General features: G+C 35.8%; 1 protein-coding gene across 8 annotated transcripts in view; it reads left to right on the plus strand.

Moving 5' to 3' along the window:
* The window catches only part of PAN3 (poly(A) specific ribonuclease subunit PAN3), an 85,269-nt gene that overhangs the window by 27,603 nt on the left and 36,506 nt on the right, over positions 1-21,160 (plus strand). For 7 of the 8 annotated variants that reach the window (XM_080376405.1, XM_080376404.1, XM_080376399.1 and 4 more), the window contains 4 exons: positions 1,102-1,172; positions 3,386-3,448; positions 11,848-12,009; positions 20,524-20,674. In XM_080376405.1, the coding sequence (XP_080232531.1) occupies positions 1,102-1,172; positions 3,386-3,448; positions 11,848-12,009; positions 20,524-20,674 (447 nt within the window). The remainder of the gene's footprint in view (positions 1-1,101; positions 1,173-3,385; positions 3,449-11,847; positions 12,010-20,523; positions 20,675-21,160) is intronic. The other variant, XM_080376403.1, reaches the window with a different exon arrangement.

The following is a 21,160-nucleotide window of genomic DNA, read 5'->3' on the forward strand; positions in this document are numbered from 1 at the left end:
GTAATTCGCTTTTCAGAATCACTGCAGATTTTCAGCTGTAGCTGTTAAAATATGTTCTTTAAAGAAGAGGGTACTACTCCCTTGTGGCAAGGGCATACATTTAAAATATATTTCTGGTCTGCAAATTACTGTGTAAATGATGTACTAGAACTCTTATTTGCATGTCTGACCCTGCAGCTAGTCTACTTACTAGGGTTATAATTTCTTAAGCATGATAGAAACTACTATAAAATTAACTTGTTTGAAAGTTGAAATTTGTGTTTGGTTTTGTTTATTCTTTTTTCTTCCTCCTGGTTCATTTCCAGTAGGTTTTGTGATTAATTCTGTTCTTTTGTCCCAACAAACAATTAGCTATTCAAGGCAGTTGGAGGTCTCCAGTTTTAAATGCAGTCAGAGTTTGACTGTGACAGGCCAAACAGCAATAGTGATGCATCTGAAGGAGAGAAACTGGTTTCCCCAAGTCAGCCTGGTTTAAATTCTGTTGTGTCCCAATCCTTTTCTCCACCCCGCTTCCCCACCAAGCTGTGCTTCACTTGTAGAATTACCCTTTTAAGGAGTATATATTGATGCTGAAGAAAGTGTTTCATCAGAACACCAATGTTTACAGCTGGCAGTCATCTGCTGATGAGACAGCTCAACTCATGCAGTTCAGAGTTTTAAGTTTTATCTGTGATTGTTACTCAGTTTTTGGTGTTTCAACTCTGGAAAGAGGATGCATAGGGACAAATAAAAAGCAGTAAAAAGCCACTAACAGGATGTACACTCTTGCTACCCTTAGTTCTGATTTAAATTGTGCAGAACAGTGACAGAACAAGTAAGATCCACATCATTATTTGTAAGACTGTGTTATACAGAAGGTTACTAATTTTGGGTAACGTTAGATGGACATTAAATAGTGTCAATAGCAATTGAACTTACTAAATTCTGCTAATGAGCACCATTATATTGAGCAGTTGCACAGAATGTAATAAATGCTGTGGGTTTTAGCAGGGTGGTTGCTAAACTTAGTTTTGTCAAAATTTCCATACAGAAATAAGTTTAAAAATATAAAATCTCTTTTTAATGAGGGATATATAATATGTTATTTACGTTCTTTTACAGATCCACTAACCTCACCAAATTCATCCTTGTTCAATGACTTTGCTGCCCTCAGCGTGTCTCAAAGGAGGAAGGTAGGCAGCAACTACATTTTAAGTAGCAGATTTGTAGATGAGTTGACAGGGAAGGTCTGGAATAACTTGAAATGCTAGGTGAAGTAAGGATGATTCTTCTAATGTTACTAGATTTATTTTAATATGTTGCTGCTGATATAAATAAGATTTTACTACTTTACTAGACCAGACTGCTGCTGCTATTAAGAAGTATTCCAAGTTCTTATAAACTGAAGTGTTTAAGAATGCTTTGGATATGAAAATCAGGACATAGTCCATTGAACGTGAAAAGATATTATTTTTATTGTACTGAGTCACAAAGCCACCTGCAAGCCTTCATGGCAACAAGTTCTGAATATATTAAGAGTCATTCCTCCATTTCTTTGTACATGACGTGAAAGTAGTTCTTGCAGTTTGGAATGCATTTAGTTTGAAAGACACTCTCTGGCATTATTGGGAAGCTAGGGTTTGGGATATTTTTTCTTCCTCTCTAATCTGTACTGAGAAATGTTTGTTTTTTTTTTTTTTTTTTTTTTTTTTTTGCTGAGGGCTAGATGGCATCTTCATAAACCTTTGACCTGCACCAACACAGGTTGTGGTGTTTTCCAATTATACAATTACAAATGCAGTGGCTGGAATAAGAGACAAAAGTTTGGTTCCACCAGAGTTCCTTCTCATTTTTGTGAACTGTGGCTTATCAAAAAAGATTTTATCTTGTCCCAACCAGTTGTCAAATTTTACTTTTGCTGATGAGTTTCATGCTGTACTACTTTCTTATTGGCCACATGATCTTGAACTTTCCTTGAGTTGATAATGCACTGTCTTGAACGCAAGCTATATCAGCATGCTGGTGACTTTTCATAGTTTCATTTGTGTGTTGGCAATTGGGAGCTCTGTATCATTCCTGCAGGTGAAAACTGAGCTTAAAGATAATTGCCGTGGTTGGCTCACCAGACCAATCTTCCTTGAAATGAAACACTGTTGTAGAATGTTCATTTCCTAATATTATGATGTATCCAAACTACATGGAATCTCTGAATTGCCCTTTTCCTTAATGCCAGTATAGTGCACTGGATGTTGCATGTAAGCAACTATAAATGTTGTTTATCTACTTACTGAGGATAGTAAGAATGAAAACAAGCGTATTTTTCTTCTTAACGCAGTCTGCAAGAACTGTGTCTATATATATAAACACATATGTATGTATGTGCATATGCACTTACGTATGTAAACTGTATGCACCAAAGAAAACGAACTATCATACAGAAGTATTGCCAGTTGCCTCTAAAATTTACTTCAATGTTAATTAAACAGTACAAAATGAAAACCAATCAAATAACTCACAGCTCAAATACAAATGTAGAGTCTTTTCTGACTTGATCCCTTTTTTTCCCTCAAGAAAAAAAACATCAGTAAATTAAATTACTCATGGCTAAAATAGTATCAAGAGAAAGAATTATCTGTGAAACTGGTTGACTTGGATTGTTTTCCAATTAATATATCAAACATAACTGGCATTAATTGAAAGAGATCTGTGTTTTGGTTTGCATATTAATAATTTATAGTTTATTATGACTCTTATTTTGTAATGTATGTTTGTATAAAAGCTTGTTAAAGAATGTTAATAATGGGGAAGTTTCCCTTTAATATTACTTGAGTTGTCTAAAATCTAGGCGTCCAGGCTCCCTCTATGGTCAGCAAAGAGAGATAAGCAGCTTAAAGGAACATGCAGCTCACATTGAGAAAAGTATTTTGTGAAAAACTAGAAGTCAGTGCCTGCTTTAAGTGGATAAAAGTTGATGGCTAAAGTTACGAGAAACAAATCACACTTCTGTGACTGACTTTTACTGCCAGACAATACATTGCAAATAGTTGTGGATGTAGTTTCTTAATATTTTTAGTATTTTTTTTGTACAATAGTCAAATTGTATTCAGTGATTTCCTCAAAAGCACTAAATGCTTGAGTTCCAGGTATTTAAAAACTTGTGTGATCTCCTCTCACCAGAGTAGGTGGGGGTTATTTAGAACTTGAGCAATGTGATTTATCAGGCCAGTGCTTGATGCCTGCTGTAGCACAAGATAGCTTTTTAGATGTTTGTGCTTCTGCTTATTGACTCTAAAGGGAGCCTTGGTGACTAGCTCAAATGTAGTTGTTTACAATATCTAGTATTTGAAAAAAACTTTCAATTTCTTGCTAAGAGCCCAGAGCTAAGGTTTTGTTTGTTCCGAACTAGCTGGCAAAACCAGCATTTCCTTCGTTTATCACTGACTTGGAGGACAGATATAATACAGTCTTGGTAAGTGAATAAAGAGCAATTGCTCTCCTTTACGAATCAAGAGTTGTGATATTTTAAATATTTGGAACTATTAAGTTATTTGCAACTATGTAAAACCTGCATGTTTGTGTTGTATAAAACTGTTATTAGTTTCTGTAAAAGCATGTAATATGCAACTGTGTTAAGCAAGGAAGTTAAGTTTAATGATCTTTAGTGTCTCTGGGTATTTCTGACCATGTTACTCTGGCAGCCTGCCCTTTAACAATGGGCAGGCCATATGGACATAAATCTTTGGTATGAATAAAATATTAAAGACAAAGTTTGATTGCAATTCTAATATCCTTGCTTTTTAATTAGACAGCTTTTTTGAAACTAGTTAGTGTGACTGGGTTATTTAGGTTGCTTTTATTTTGATATTTAAAGGCATTCTACTTTTTGTTTAAAAAGTAAATATAGTCCTTGAACATTTCTGAACGTTCTTGAAGTTATTTTCTCTGTTTAGAAATTATTAAACTGCATTTCAATTTTAGATTTCAGGAAAACTAAGATTACTATTTAAAGACATTTTTATAGGGTACTTAAAATGAAATCAAAGGAGCTAAGTATTTCTGTAGATGGAGCCTTGGTGGAGGTTCTGTCAACCGTAAAACCTTTTGGATTTACTGTCCGGTTGTTGTAACTCCACATGCAGTAAGACAAGCAACCTTAAAGTGAATTTCCTGTAAGAGATTTTCAGGTAAGTGTTAATCTGCAACGCACAAGTAGGATTTGTGAAGCATGGAACAAAAGCTAGAGTAAGTAATAGACTAACCCTCTTTTCTGAGAATAATGTCATACTTTTTTTTTTTCTTCAGTTACATGTTATGCTTGTTAAAAATAGGGTGGCATTCTGAACTTGAACTTGTTGGGTGTTTTTCCTAAACTGGCTTTAGCCATTACTGAGGAGAATGCTCCTCTATAAACCCTGAAATGATCTAACTGGAAAACTCCTTTAATTCATTTTGGTGGTTCTGGTAAACAGTTCGTAAAAACGTGCAACATAACTGATCAGAATCTGTTGCCAAGTGGATGATTGCTTAATGCACTAAAAAGAAAATCAATGATGAAGGTTTTGTTTAAATTTGTTCTGAGACTGTTGCCACCAATCCAGGCTAAAGGGTTCCCCTACTTGTCACTGGTCAGCCTTACAGAATAGTGAAAAGCATTGCTTTTACATTTTGTTTTGTTTTTTCATACCTTCAATCCTCATGAAAACTGAACTCTTCTGAAAAGTTCCTAACATTGGTTTATTCCATTTCATTTTTTTTAATCGTTCAGTCACACCTAGAGGAGGATCATTAAGGTGAGAACCACTGTTAGTCCCCAGACTGCAAGGAGTGAACCAACAGCTGTAATGACCAACTTTCAGTAGAATTTCAATGCTGTTTTATGTGTATTTTGAAGACCTTTTTTTTTTTTTTTCTTCTTAGAACTCCTCCTATTGGTTTTAGGTGAGTAAAAGCCAGGACCAAAAGCTAGATTAGAATGGAAAGTAAAGATTATTTGGACTAAAGTTCACCAGAACAGGGTGCTGCTGTTTAGTGCTGTCTATGGAGATTTACAGCAAGGAGACTGGACAACAGACTTCTTCAATTCATATACTTTGATCAGCAGTAATAAATGTGCAGAGAAAATTATTTTGAAACAAAAGACTACTTGTAAACCTAGTCTGCATAAATGTAAGCTTTTTAATGAGTACAAGGAGAGTTTCCCTCATCATGTTAGAAGAAAACAATAAAGCTAACTTTAGGTGCTGTAGAAACCAAATTCTTAAGACCTAAACTATTACTAGTTTATTTTTGAGTGTCCTGTCCTCCTCCTAGTTTTGTTACCTGTTGGGAAGCTATATTTCTCTCCAGCTTCCTGTCTCCAGCTCTTATCTTGACACTTCTGATACCTGATCTTTATATACTTCAGTGGTGTTCTTTGAAAAACCATGTGTGCCATGTTTGCTCTTACTGTATTTACCTTTAATGAAAATGTACAGAGACAGTTGTTTCTTAGTCTCCTGAATACCTTCTCTCTCAGAAGCATGAATCATGTTCTGGGAAGCTGAGGGGTCATTACCAAACACTACGTCACATCACTGTGTTGTAAACTGCAGAATTATGGCTGCACAGACTTTATAATGTACCTGGTTTAAACTTATATTTCAAACCTGAAGTTTTCCTTCTGGGATTATACACCCCCACTGTAATAATGAAATAAAATATTAATAACAATACTGTAATAATAAAATGCTACAGTTTATAAGGAATGCAAAAGTTGTTGCAGGAATATAGAAAGACAGACTATGCTTCTAGAGAAAATTAATAAATGTTTGCAGGTAATATGTTTTAAACGTGCACACATTTATTGAAGACTACATAAATATTTAAAGCAACTAAAAAATAAATCAATTTTGATAAATCGTGCTCAGTAAAGACCAGAGTAAAAGTTACATCTGCATTTAGTTCCCTTTTACCTATATTTTTGGTTTTTAACTGTACGCTGTTTTTCTACTATTCTTATAAGTAATATAAAAACTTCTGGCCTATTAGAAAAGAGACTTTAAGCGTTAAAACCCCTGTAGTTTGCTCACTGAGTGCTGCTTTAACAATGATGTTTCTAAAAGTACATCTTGGGGTGGTGGTATTCTGGCAAGTCTTCGCTATACAGTTTGAACTGTCTGCTGTAATGATGGTGGAAAAAGTCTGCTTTTCCACCAGCTTATTTCAGTTCAGCCAGTGGTATTAGTTTCTTAGTAAAGACCTTGGTCAGTATAACTACATCCGTGCTAAGTTTTAGCTGTTGTGGTAATTCATACCTCATCCAACTTGGCTAGGCTGCAAAATTGGTGACAAAAGATTTGACTGAAAGATATGTCAGTTTTCCATAGCTCTTTTTGAACACTTCAGGATTTTCATGTTTTCAGCATATGTGCTCATGAAATACACCATTTAGTATGTATACCTGAAAAGTTTTCCTTAGCTGTGGTTTAAAATGCATGATGTAATGTCTGATCTGTTGCAGCTTTCACTGTATAATTTGATTGAACCAAGAATTTTTTTTTTTTTTTCAGTGATCAAATATGTTGCTCTGGAATAAGACCTGTTTCTATGCCAAAGAGCACATTTTAGTTTTCTTTGGGTAGAAGAATCTTATCTTTGTCTCTGTATGATACTTTCCAATTGGTGAAAGTTTTATTCCCAGTCAAACCCAGGGCTTCATGAACAGCTTTACAAAAAAGTTCCAGATGGAAGGGTGGCTAGTCTGCAACTGGATGTAATAATAAATATTAAAATTACAGACATATAAGCATTATAAATGTTAGCATGCTCTTCCTTTTTTTCATAAAAAGAGAAAAAAGCCCCACAACCCAACAACAAACACCAACCAACCAACCGCAATTATTTTTAACCTGTCAACCAGGCTCCTATTCCACTTCTTTGTGGATATCAAAGTAAAAAAAATGTTCCAACCTTCAGAAGTTGAGATACAGAAAGCAAGTATCATCTGCCTCTACCAGGGAGAGGCTGAAAGAGGAAGAGGAGAAAGTATCTTGGTTAGCAACAAACCCAGGCCATATGAAGGTGTTTTGTAGCTCGGTTGGCCACAAAGCTTAAAAAGGAAAGACAAGACAACTTCTCTTTTTCATATTAGCAGCTTGCAAATCTGTTAGGATAATCCTGGTGACTGTATCTAGTGTTCAGGTGTAAAACCTTGTAAAGCTTATTACTAAACCCAGTTTTGCAGTTGTATTCACAATTAAGATCCTTGTTAGCTGATTGCGCCTGTATAATAGGGATTCTGCCCAGACTATCAGGCTTTTTCTCAATAACATATTGAAGTTTGTATCCACAACTGGGTGTTTCAAGTACTGTCTTATTGTAGCTACTCAGTTATAGCTCTATTGCATGCAAATAGCATTGATGATACCAATGGCCTGTAGTTAGCTTTTTGCTTTAAAGACATAATACAACAAAAGTTGGTTCTCTTTGAGTGGACTGGCACTTCAGCTGAGTTCTTAGCCTCTTCTAATGCTCTCTTTGCCACTAACTTCTGTTAAAGAAGCTGAAGGCTTGCAAAACAAGTCAACATTGAAACTTAAAATAGCATATATTGCTTAATTCTATTATAAGTAGCACAAGGAAAATATGGTATTGTATACCTGATCTTTCCTGTCTGACAATATAATACTATTTTTATGTTTATTCATGCAGATACAGTCAACTCGCTGTACAACAGATGAGCCCTAGCTAATGCTACTGTGATACCTTTTAGCTATGGTAATTTAAGGTAATGCTGCTTAATTTAGCCTGTGATGGGGAAGGCTTAAGATCACTTATGTTTGCTTCAGTAGTATATGCACATAGACAGCATTACCATAGGTCAGATTATTCACTATAAAACATAATAGTCTGCTCGTGTATTTGTATGTCAAACTTAACTGTGCATATTTTGGTACAGAAAATGTCTTGTAAATCTAAATTTCAAAGCCCACTAGAGGTAAATGCATTTTAAGGAACAGAAATGTAATCTAGGACGGGAGTGATCCTGAAAAAATCCATTTGCAGATCTTCAGTGGAAGAAAACTTTGGAATTGTAGAGTTTGATTTGCCAGCTTACCCCAGCTTAGATATTACATGGTAGGTAGTAGACAGGAGGACTTTTTACAGTTTGAATTTTTGTAAATCTTTTCTTGTTTAGATTTATTCCTCTAGGATAGCCTTGTAACATCTTACACCAGTGATGTGTCCACTCCTGAATGAGAGGAAGCGTGGCATTGCCTACTGTCGGTGAAACAGGAGGAACTGGTGGCAAAGACACTGTTAGAGCAAATAATAGGAAGAAAATGAACTTGCTAAACATGTTCCCAAACTTCTTGTTGAATGACTGAGAAGCAACTAATTAAGCTGACTTGAGGAATATTTTCTGGCATGGGCTAATGAAGTTACTTGTCTGTAGTAGTATTCTGATGTGAATATGCTACTCATGAAGGACCTTTTTAGAGTGGATTTCTTTTGTTCAGGTGTAATGTTTCTCAGGCTTTGGGGGTTTATCTTTTCTCATGTAACACCTTCCTTCTGATCATGCCAACCAGTAGCTTCCTATCATTAATTGCTGGCAGTGACTTGGTTCTACAGGGCAAGGGTTATAATTATTAGCTACAGTTGAAAATGCTTACCCTTCTCACCCTGGGGAGCCAAGCTGTTGCTAGCAATTAAAGGTAGTTAGCTGTTCCCTGCCTTATGTAAACATTTGCAGTCAGTAATTACTACTGCTTCACACTTCTTTGCCCTGGAGGAACTGAACTGTTCCAGTAATGTTTTGTAGTAATTTGGTTTTTTGGTTTTTTTTTCTTTTCTCTTAGATTTTGTTGTAATTATTGTAGTTTAACCTTATTTTTCCATTTAAAAATAATTGTGATGTTGTTGACCTTTCAAAACCTATTTGGAACTTGTAACCATGTTGGGAGTTGCAGCCTAGTTTAAGAAATACTTGCTGAAGGATTATGAAGTATTTAAATGCTTTAGCCACCTTTCACGCCCACCTCCCCCCAAAAAAGTTGAACTATCCCTTCATCTGTATGACTGAACAGGTTTTTTTGCCTTATAGAAAGACTTTACAGAAGGCAAAAATGTAATTGCTTTTGTGATCATCCAAGAGATACTGTCCCCATGCCAAGAAGTTGCATGTGTTTGTCTAGATTGTCATGCCTCTGTGTTTCAGGTAGATATATTAGTTCAGAAATGATCAGTGGCTTGCCGCTTGCTTCTTTCAAGTTGCACTATTCTGTCTCTGTTGCTTTATTTGCTGCTCTGTGTAGAGGTAAGGATGTAGCAAAGTTGATAGACTTACTTAAACTGCTCAATCTATTTGATCTTTCTATTGAATCTCTCCTCTTGGCAAACACTTTTTTTTCTGTTTTCTGTTCTCCTGTAAACTCAGATTGGCTTTCTGAATCAGATGCCATTTTGCTCATTGAAAACAAATATAATTTAGAATGATTTTGATGCAAATAGACTGAAATTTATTTCAGTCAAATATATCAAATATAAAAATATTGTATATTCCGTCTTACAATGTCTGTCTGAACAATGAAATCCTGGCCTATTAATTCACTGGTGAAGTTTTATAGTACATAACGAAAGTAAAATTTTAATTTAGTCTCACCCACTTTATTTTTTTTCATACTAGTAGGCTAAGGACTACTGGTATATGAACTCATATTGTCTCTGTGTTGCTTTATGGCATAGAATTGAGCACTCTTTGCCCCCCTTCCTCTGCTCCCCAGCATGGTCCTTCATGAAACCTGAAATACGGTTTCATTCTGTTGCCTGGTGTCTGAATCCCATTGTAACTGAAATAGCCTCCCTGCACGTTGGCTCAGTACCTCTTTTGTTTTGGTTCTCCTTTTCAAAATACATATAGATCACCTGTTATTATGGAGGATTAAAAGAACACTTTATCAATAGGAATGTGTTTGGATACTGGGTTATAATCCAGTAGTCTGAGGCAGACTGTGCCCCTGCACTTGGTTGAACGTGGAGAGAGAGATGGGGAAGCTGTTACTCCACGCTATTACTTCCAGTAGCCAGGCTAAAGAAAGCTCATACTGCTTACATACGCTGCCCTAAAGTCCAACGTTATTTGTATGCCTGACTTCTCAGACTTTGCAGTTTATGATGTTAGTAGTCCTTCTGGATTACTGAGGTGGTAAATTGCCCAATAGTTGAGTGATTCTCCCAATAAACAACCAATATTTAGATATACCGTGTTCAGGTTTGCATTTGAACTACAGGAGGACTTTGTGCTCCCCATTACACAGTTTACCAGATTTCTCATTGGTATGGCAGTATTCAGTCTTGTTCATTATTATTAAAGTTGGTTAACTTGATCTTCATGGAGTTGATTGGCTTTGTAGTTCATAGTCAGTGTTGGTATCCTTGGGTGCTTTTTGTTGTTTGTGTTTTGTGTGGAGTTTGTTTGCTTGTTTTGGGGCTTTTTTGTTTGTTTGTTTTGCTGTTCTTAGATTGGGGTTTTTTTTGTCTTAAGGCAAATGTAGTACTAGGACTCTACTCTGTTTTAATCCTTTCCAAAGCTTTCAGCCTAAAAGTTCTCAGGGAAGTAGGAGGAGGGAATCTACTTAAGTTTTGTTTTTGCAGTCATTTTATGGTAGTTTTGTTCTGTGTGTTACAAATTGTTTATAAGTGAGGAATCTTCTCCAATTAGATTCTTGCCTTGTTTCCTGAGAACAATTTTTAAAATGCATATCAAGATAGACACTGGTAAGATTTCTAAGGTGCCAGATGAAGTAGGTACCTGAATAAAGGTAAGTTAAGCTTTGATTACTTTAAAAGTGGTCTATATCCAGATGATGACAGCTGCATTTTCACATTGGAGAAAAAACGAAACAAAAACACAGCAAAAGAAAAACAGACTAACCCCTGCAATTTGGTCCAATTGTTGATACAATCTGTATAAAAGGTCCTGGTCTAAATATGTGTAGATGCTGAAATATTTCTTTTGGTGGTACTTACTATTTAGGTAGGTACACACAGGTTTGAAAGCACAGAGAAATCTAGAGAACTTCTGTACTTCACCTGTTCTGAAAGTCTTTACCAGATTTTTTTTTTACAGTATGCTTTTTTCATTTAATGGTCATATCATGCTTTATAAATAGTTCAATTTGTAGAGATCATTGCCAGTGTAATAGAAATGTCACTCCTATTGAGATGCAAGTACCTCCTGCATTGCACGTTCACTTCCTCAAGCAAGTTTTATTTTCTCTATTTTAAGTCCATTTCCAATGTGTTTATCATGGTAATTCTTGTCTGTTTTCACTTTAGACAGTAGTTGAAATTAGGCTTTTGAATATTAACTTGAGCAGAAATGTTTTTTCTCATTTAGTTCTGCTGTAATTGGCTACTCAGGTCTACCTGATTTTTAAAAGAGAGTCTTCAGGGGATGAGTCTTGGGAAATCTGAATTTAAAAAGAAGCATACAAAAGCTGTTAATTTCTTGTTTGATAATCTAAAGGGAAGTGTTCATTATTATGATGTGATTGAAGGTATCTATTTCAAAAACATGATGTTTTTAAGCAATTCCTCATTTTTACAGAATTCCCCAATTTATGCTCATATTTTAGTGGCTGACTTGTGATGGACGGTTTTGCTTACAAATAATTAGTAGCCCCTGAAGTTTATTTTCATTTTTTTAAAGGTACTGTTTATTATAACCAAATAGTCAGGATTGAAAGGGAACAGTCTCAGATAAATTTTACTTGCAAATTGTTTCCTATTCCACCAATCCAGAAATCACAGTGTAATACCTATTTTAGTGTAGCTTTAGATGAGGGTTGTTAGGAGTGGCCTGGTTTCTCTCCTTCTTTTTCGTAGCCCAGGAAGTATCGACTGGGGATGCTGGATGAGAGGATAGTTCCGATGGGATCAAAAGCAAGAAAATCAAAGAACCCTATTGGCTGTCTGGCTGACAGGTGTAAAACAGGAGTACCCATCAATATGGTTTGGTGGAACAGAGTCACAGAAAACAATTTACAGGTAAAATTATTGTTTATTAGTCACTTTTTCAGTATTTTGGGTGCTTTATTTTAAATTTTGAAAATGTTAGAAGCAGTTACTCCAAATATAGGTTGAGATCAGATCAAATATTTATTTCACAAAGTAGGCATAGGGCCCTCTGGGAGAGTGACTTGGAGATGTTTTATTCTCTTCACCCATTGCTGTGCTATGTATTTTGCTTGATTGTTATAATCAGTGGAGGAGGAGCAAAAGTAAGCATTATATGTATTCTAAAAGCAAACATGCACAACCTTTTATTTTAATTTTCATGTTTGCAAGGTTTCTATTGGTAAAATTAGTGTTTTGTTAAAATGATTGACACTTAATGCCAATAAATTCCCTCAGTACAGAATTTGGAGATGTAACCACCATGATCAGAAAGTGTAAATTTTCAATTCTTATGTTGGGATAGTTTATATTTCTCAACGTTTTTGTTAAACTTTATTGTTACTTTACTTTATTCCCAAATTTTCTTCAGCTCCTTAAGAGGGGACATGTACAGCTGAATTTGAGCATATCTGTACGGAAGTAGCAGGTTATCCTTGGGTTTACCATTAGCCTTCGTTATCGTCTAGGAGGAATCAGCTCAGTGTCCATTAACATGGAGTTTAGGTGGAAATTATTATAGTGGTGGGAACTGCAACACTGCTACTAATATTATTCTGTACTTACGTAGTGCTTTTGATTCTTCAGAGGTTGTTGTTTCAGTCTTTTCTGTGAGGGTTATGTTCTTTTTGATGTTTTCTAAGTGAGCGGAATGGGTAAATTGACAACAGACTGATAAATAGAATTTCTGGCACCTTAAGAGTTTCTTTCAGTTTCCTAAATTCTGCCATGTAAGGGCCAACACGAAGCTCATATGAGAGCCCTTCCATACCAATACTAGTTTTGCATTACTTGATGTTTGGATATCTTTGTGTTACTGATACTGGAAGTCATGGACAGCATGATGCAGGCAAATGGATACTACATTGTGTAGGGGCGTTTGGGCTTAAGTCCTTTTGCTGCTGGGAGCTGCACAGCCACTGGTGAAGGAAGATGAAGCAGAAAGGAAACATTGGCAGAAGGACCAGGTAAGGTTTCAGAGGAGTGGTTGGAGCCTATGAAGCACTACTTTTCTCAAGGGAAAGAAGATTGACAGATTGAATTTGTTGTGTGTGTCTAATGGGAGTGTAAATTAGTAGACAGTTCTGAGAAGAGTGGATCAGAAAATTGATCTTTGAATTTCAGATGGACATGAAAGGGCGGGAAAAGCTCCATTTGTACTCATCCTCCGTTTTCTCTGCTGTTCAGTGTTGCAGCAAGGTTTGTTTTTGATTTGCTCCACTTAGAGTAGAGCAAAAAAACAATGCTTCTGGAGGCTGGAGAGCCAGTAGTGTGAGAAATGGAGCTTCTGGGCAGGAGCAATTGCCTTCTCAGAACCTATGCTCTCCAAAGTTGTGTTGAAAGTGTGGCAAAAGGAAGCTCAAGGTCCCCTAGCTTTCTGAGGTTAGCAGTAGTAGCTTGGGATTGGTTGCAGAGCATGTGGCTTTTGAAGGGTGCAAGTTCCTTTATTGTGCCAGAATCTCAGCTACATAATTGATTTAAACTGTGTACAGCATAAGATTTTGTATTACGTGATGCAGTTACATAGCTTCCCATGAAGATATGGGACTTCAGAAAAGCATGTATACGCATATGTGGTAGAAATAAGAATAAGAAGGATGTTCCAGCCATAGGAAATAAAATTGGAGGAGAAACAGGAGGAATTGCAGAGTAACAGTGCAGTCTGGCCAGACTGAATGGGGAAAGGTGTAAAAACAGGCTGCACCTGAGATTATGAGGATATATAAAGCTCTGCATAGGTGAGAAACCAACTTTTATCTTGATCTGATCATTGTAAATCTTTATATTGTAGTGTGAACGTTTTCTAAGTTACGTTAAACAAAGCTTGAACTGTTAAAAATTGTAAATTTTAATTATAAAGTACAAAAAAATGGCTGGAGAAGTTTGGTACATGAAACTATGTAAGAATGGGTAGTTTCATACTGAGATTTCAGATTGACTTTTTCCTACTTTATTATGTATGTAATCCACAGATAGCATTGCTCTTCACTATTTCAAAATACAGGCTGTTTAGAGATTTTTGCAGGTGTGAGTATAGGTTACACAAACTAAATTTTGGATGACTGAGTGCTAAGCAAGAAGTAGAAAGGTTAAATTATGATGGAGGCACATCTGTTTGAGGGCATGTTTGAGGATGAGTAAGCAGAATTACATCTCAAAATCGCTGAGGGTTTGCAGTGCTGGGCAGGTGTTGAAACTCATGTGTCTATTTGAATGTCCACTCTTCCAAAGCTATGATTTAAGAAGTGGGAGTACATTATTTCATGGTGCAATTTTTAGTAATTTTTGTCCAAAAAGTGTCTGTTTTAAAAAGCAAGGTAGCTTACAGCATGCCTTGTAAAACAGTGTAATTGTTTCTCATGCATGGCAATGAATTTATAGTCCAGATCTATTTTCTTTAAATACTGCGTTACATTTAAATGATTAAAAATGGAGCCCACAGAGAGAATTGTATTCTGGGTTGTGCATTAAAAAAGAAAAAAACCCAGCTCCTCTAAAAAACCCAAACCAAAGTTTGTTCTCTAGTGATATTTCCTACCCCATTAGGAAATGTCCTGAGCCACTACATCACCATGATACATATAACAGCAAATGGTAATTCTCTTTAAACTAGTAGGAATACATACTTCTTTAGTTACATGGATCAGTTCTTGAGCACCATGAATAACATTTTTTGTTTGTTTCTTAAAAAAAAATAATCACAGAAACGAATTTTTGAAAAATATTGCATCAAGAACATGGACTTCTAAAACTTTAGAATTTTTACAATACTTTGAAGTATTTTTGTTAAAAAATGTGAAAATATTCCAAATCTTTACTTTTTAGTGAGTTCTTGTCAGATATAACAAAACTTTGCTAGTAGCTTTATTTGTCTGAGCCTGTGTTCTGGTTTTAAACGAAATCTTTAACCAACAAATTTCACTGAGTTCTAATCAAATTCTCTAACTCTTGCAATACAGCTAATAATGTTGACTAATTGAAATGCCTATAGAGCTTATTGTACCACTGATGTGACAACTTGTCACAGTAATTGCAATAAGGTAGCATGTTGCACAAATTCAATAGTGCCTCGGAGGGAAGGAGGCTTGCTGTGAAGCCCTCCAGTGTCTGCTGGGCTGCTCGGACATCACAGATTGTGTCCTTCCCTGATGTCATAGTTAACAAGGAATCCTGGAAAGGAGGTGTTGCAATGATGCTCTCTACATAAAGTGAAGCTCCTTGTATGGTGCACCTGCCCACTTAAAAACAACAACAAAGAAATGCCCCAAAAGAGCAAGAAATAACCACACATAACAAGCAAGCAACACTTTTTTTGTTGTTTTTGAATTCCTAAGAGAGAGATTCTGAAAACTATGTTAAAAATAGACTGGTAGAGGACGGCTTAATGGTAGTTTTCTGTAACCATTACAAGATTATGCAATTTGGGATGTCAGAACAGATCAACATGAATTTTGGAGGTGAAGTAGAACATAAAAAGAGAATAAAACCACTGCATCCTGGTTCTAGTGTGGTAAGTACATTAGCAAATTATTTTGAAATAAAATGAAATCAGCCTACTTTTTGCTTTAGGTAGCTGGCTTTGGTTGTGGGTCTGAGCATGGGACCAGAACCGATAAGTAGTGTTACAGCCACCAAAATAAGAGGTGGTGGCTCTGCTGCTGCTGTACATCTCAGTGGTGTTTTGAGATACTGAACTGGAAATGGGGGGAGGGATGCGGAGCCGTTCCAGTACTCCTGTGGGATCCCTGCATGACCTTAACAAAGGCTCCATAACTTGAGCATCCGTGTGTTACAGCCTGATTCTGTACTTCATGGCACTTGGAGGATTCATTTATGAATTGATGCAGCAGTGGAGCCTTAGTAGTTTATCACTGAGGAGCATAAAGACAAATCATATTTATTGAAATTGACAGTTGATGAAACAGGAATTTTTATTTTACTTCTTGATTACAGAAATCTGTTGATACATGCAGCTCCTCAACATACAGTAGTGCTGCATGCTGCTGTGTGGTCCTCCTAGCGATGGTGTTCAGCTAAGATCCGTGGCTTGCTCTTTACTTTCATCTGCACCTTCCTTTAAGGAGCCTTGAATTGTTTTTCAGTGATACCACAAAATAGTTTTCTTAGCCTCCACACTACGTTTTAGGTGTATTTCCTTTATCTTTAAAAGCATAAAAGCCACCAGTCAAACTTTGTGCTGAATGGTGACACAAATGAGTTGTTTTATAGTCCTCCCTCACTTTTTCACTTCAGTTGTGGTTCCATCCTTACTAATTGCATCATGGCTAAATTCAGCCTTCATTTGGACTGTATTTGTATGTGCTGTATAGAAATTGGTTTTGTATGTGGAGCTGGATGGACTCAGTTTTGCATTCTTTCTTTGGAAGTTCCTTTGCAATACTGACTGAAGGGAGGCTCTTCTTTCTTTTGGAGAGCACAGACATAAAGAATCTGAAAATAGGATATTTTGGTGAAATTTCTTCATGGAATCATTCTTGTGAGAATGCATGATGCAGCTATTAGTTCAGATAGTACTGAGGGAAGCTGCTTCCCTGTTTTAGTTTGACAGTATTTGTATGAGCATACAGGAAGAAGAGGGGGTGTGTGAGACTTAAAACTGGCCAGGTTGAGAGGAAAAAGGAATGGTGGTAATTTTAGCAAATAGGACTTGGAAATTACTTTAGGTGGGTTGCTAGAAAAATTTAACGTAGCTGACACAGCTGTACTTGTTTCTGTTTAATGCTGTTTGTTGAAAACGTGTTAATTAATCTTTTGAAATAATTTTGTATATGCCTTTTCACAGGACATTTGCATTTGAAACTGAAAATACAGTCTTTAGTTTGTTGCATAGTGCACATTGCTAGCAGGCTTTGTGTTTCTTGTTTGGGCTTTAGAAAGTGCATTTGCTGCTTTTATTTTTAACATCATAGCATTGCATAATTCATTACATGTCCTCTAAGTATTTCTTACATCTCCATTCTTTTATTTACTCCCAAGGCTTAATAAAAGTCTTCAATACCAGTTTTCTTTACTTTTTATTTAGCAATCCTGATCTTGGACTTCAAATTTTAAACTTGGTGTAGCATGAATAAATTGGTTTACTCAGAGATGAGTAATTGATGACTAATTAAGCAAAATTTGTTTTAAAGCTGTGCTTGTGGGACATGTAGACATAATACGGAATGAAGGAAGTGCTTTTCACTAATTAGATATAGATTATTTTCGTTCTTATCAAAATTTAAATTTTGATATTAAATTAAATTGGAAGTTTGGTAAGATTATAACAGAAAAATTGTAAAAATACCCTTTAGGATTTTAAGGCATAGTCCCCTTTTAGACAGAATTTTCAAGCTTACCATTGATCCAAATGTAAAACTGATACTGGATTTTAAACTTTGTATTATGAGTTGCCAGAGTGAAAGTAGGATATTTTTCCAGACCAAGAACATAATTTTTGGAATAATTTGCCGTTAAGAATGTGGCTTCCTAATTCTGGCATGTTTGTGTGCTCATTGGTGCAGAATAGGTTATCTACAGAGTTTGAAAAAGGAAAACTTGTATGCTTTTGGAATAATTTTAAGAACTGCAACTTCACATAGACATAATGTATTTAAATGCAGCCTGGGGCTTAAGCTTCAAAATTTCTGTCAAAGTATTAACTAGTTTTGAACATAAATTATTAAATTTTCTTGTACTAGTTTATTGTTAGTTTATTCTGGCTGGTGGCTGTGGAGCTCAAGTATTTTTCTGTATTTAGAAAACAACTTGAATGTGGAAGAGTCTTTTAAAATTGGAACCAAAATTTAAATCACTTTTTTGCCAATGGGGAAAGTCTTGGATTACAGCTTCATGTTTGTAATACCACAGAAAAGTAAAACAGGCTTTTATAGGAAAGAGTCTAGCTATACAAATATTTATCTATGCTAGCTAAAAATATTTTTTTCCTCATATAAAATACTTTCATCAAAGTTATATAAAAATAGCTTAATCTTATCAGGCGTTGATTCTGATCCTGAATTGTAACACCAAAAAATGGAACGAAAATTGAATTTCCATCAGGCTTGACCTACTCCTGTTTGTTATTCTGCAGCATAAACCCAAACTGCTTAACAGATTCCTGGGTTTGACTCTTTCACTTGGATAAACTAGAGCAGTTAAAGTGGAGCTCTCAAGCAGCTGCATTTTAAAATTATGATGGATATATAAGTAACTTTTGGAGACCAAAACTGGTCTATGAAAACTTGTGGAATGCATTTCGAAATAAAAAGTGGCTCTGTGCTGTAAGCATTGATTGAATCAGTTGGTGAAAGTGTTAACAGTTCAGTTAGAATCGTATGGATGGGATGTTGGGAACTCTCTCAGTTGCTCTAGGAAAGGCTGAGGTTATCTTCCAGAAGATGTCTTTCTCTCCACTTGCATACTTCGAGTTTTTTGCCATGTCCTGCCCTTCTTGCCTAGTTGACATAGTATTTTGGTGTGGTAGAGCTGTGGATGTGTCATGGCTAGTTTTACTAGTGGAAAAATGTGGATCTCATAGTTCTTTGAATTTCTGTGCATTTAGCAAAATGCTACAAATGCTGACCTTTGCTTTCCTGGTTGTTTTGTTTGATGACTTTTCAGCTGTATTGCTATTTGGACAAATTCTATATGGCTCTTTACCACCTCTGTCATTTTTTCCAGTTTCAGTGCAGATTGGGCTGAATGGTTGCATGACAGATTTTATCTAGAGGAACACCATTCGCTTAGTTATTCCTGTACCTAAAATTCAGATAAGTCCAGAATAATACCTTTTGAGTTTACACGTGTCAGTTACTTGTTTTCAGTCTGTATAACGCAACTTACTATTTGTTTTGCTGCACTGGTGTATATTTTAGCAAGTTTTCCTTAATGTGCTTGAGGAGTTTTAAAATTCTTATGAACTTTTTACCCATGTAAATCTTAAGTGTTTTACTTGACCAATCTACATCCCTGGTTATAGCTGTTCTTTGAATACTCCAACACATGAATATATAGAATGACTACCATGTAACATCATAAGGTGGCTAATGGTTAAAATTGTGTGATTAAAGGTGCAGTATTCTTACTATTACGTTTTAAACCTGAGCATCCTCTTTAATTTTAGTTTTTAGAATCCTTTTTCCTTTCCAGTACGTTGAAATACATTAATACTATGATATTTGGCTGAAGTATTCAAATAAAGATATTAAAAACAAATTAACGCACAAAAGAATACTTTTCAAATACTCTTCTCCACTGTCTAAATTAGTGTTCTGTAATCACACTTCTTTTCTAATTTGGCGCTAACTTAATTTCTCTGATGCCACTGTATTCATATTGGTAAAAATCAATATTGGTAATTTAACAGTTGATGCATTTGGTCATTTTGAAACTGCCTAAAACTGAAGTTATCCAATATAATTTGCTTTAAAAAAAATAAATCGTGGATTATCTTAACAGTATCCTTTGTCTATTGGGAGTTGTTACTGTTTTCTTACTTTTACCCTTTTTGTTTATATACTTTTGAGAGGTATTCTGAAGATTACTTAACACAATTAAGTTTGACAGTTAATCTTCAAGTTTTTCAGTATGTGTAATAACTGGTTTTAGTTCTTGGCTTAATTTCTTTTTTCTCTGACTAATGTCTTTTGTAATTGACTGCCCAATAATAAGTTTTTTGCCTTTTGAGCTAAACCAAACAAAAATCTCACCCCAAAACACCTCCCACAGCTATAAAACCTGTGCACAGATTATAATAGAAATTAAAAGTTGGTTGTGCGATATGTTTTATGTACTAATAAACACTGCATGTTTGATGGTCACTCTGCTGCTATTTGTTTCTGTGGTGCCAAATTAAACCTTGTTATTAAAGGTGCTACATAAATGGAATAGCTAGTTAAAGCAGAAGTAAACTTCAAAAAAAAAAAAGGAACACACAGGCCTATTTGAAATAGAGGCAGGGATGACTTCTTTAGCAGCAGTCGTTTTTACTGCTTTAATTTGAAACTGCTACTTACTTTGAAATGAAATTGCTGAAGTCATATAGGAGCAGTCTGTAGCAGTTAGCAAGGTTTTCTCAGTGTCAAGTCTGTTCTCCAACTTGATAATGTAATGCTTATGGAAAGCCTTTGCAAAGTGTTTGTATGAACTCATACATCAGCTGTTCATGTGGAAAGCTTGCTAATGCTATTTGAGACATAAGCTAGAAAAACATTTAAGTTTGTTCATGCAGACCAGTTTCCAGTATATGCTGTTCTTGTCAGCAAGCTGTATATAACTTAAATATATCCTCTGTGCTCGGTGGGCTTGCCTAGAAAATATTTTATACAGAGTAGACACTGTCCATCTCTTCACATTTAAAATACTTAATTTACATTTGTTTTTAAACAGACACCAAATCCTTCTGCAAGTGAATTTATTCCTAAAGGAGGATCAACCTCTAGGCTGAGTAATGTATCCCAGTCAAGTATGTCTGCCTTCTCACAAGCCTTGTTCTCTCACCCCTCCATGGGAAGTCCTGCTACTGCTGGGCTAGCACCAGGTAAGTTGAGAGTAATGATTTGCAGTACAGTTGCTTTTAACTTAATGTCAAACATAACGCTGTATAGATAGTAATCAGCTTTATCAGGTAGGTATAAATGCAGCCACCTCCTTTAAGACAGTTTTCAAGCATGTAAGAAGTGCAGGAACTCGGGGTTTATCTTCCAGTAGTATGGAAATCACACTGCAGGCTATAACAACTGTTCAGCCACAGCAGTACTGAAATAAACTCAGCCTAACTTACTCTGCCATTTTTGGGGGAACGGCGTGCTGAGTTATCATGAACTGTGCTCTATGCAATCCTTGCTACAACAGTACCTGAAGATCATTTAAACTACCCCTAGTCTGGAAATGCAGTGCAGTCTACAGTGAATATGTGCTCTGATTGCCACACGCTGATCTGCTTTTTTCATTTGTTTCTAGAGTATGTAATCTAGAAGTAATGATTTTCAATGTTAATAAGTATATACAGGGAGTTTAAAATCTC

This window comes from Falco punctatus (genome assembly GCF_963210335.1).
Source record: "Falco punctatus genome assembly, chromosome: 2".
Lineage (NCBI taxonomy): Eukaryota > Metazoa > Chordata > Aves > Falconiformes > Falconidae > Falco > Falco punctatus.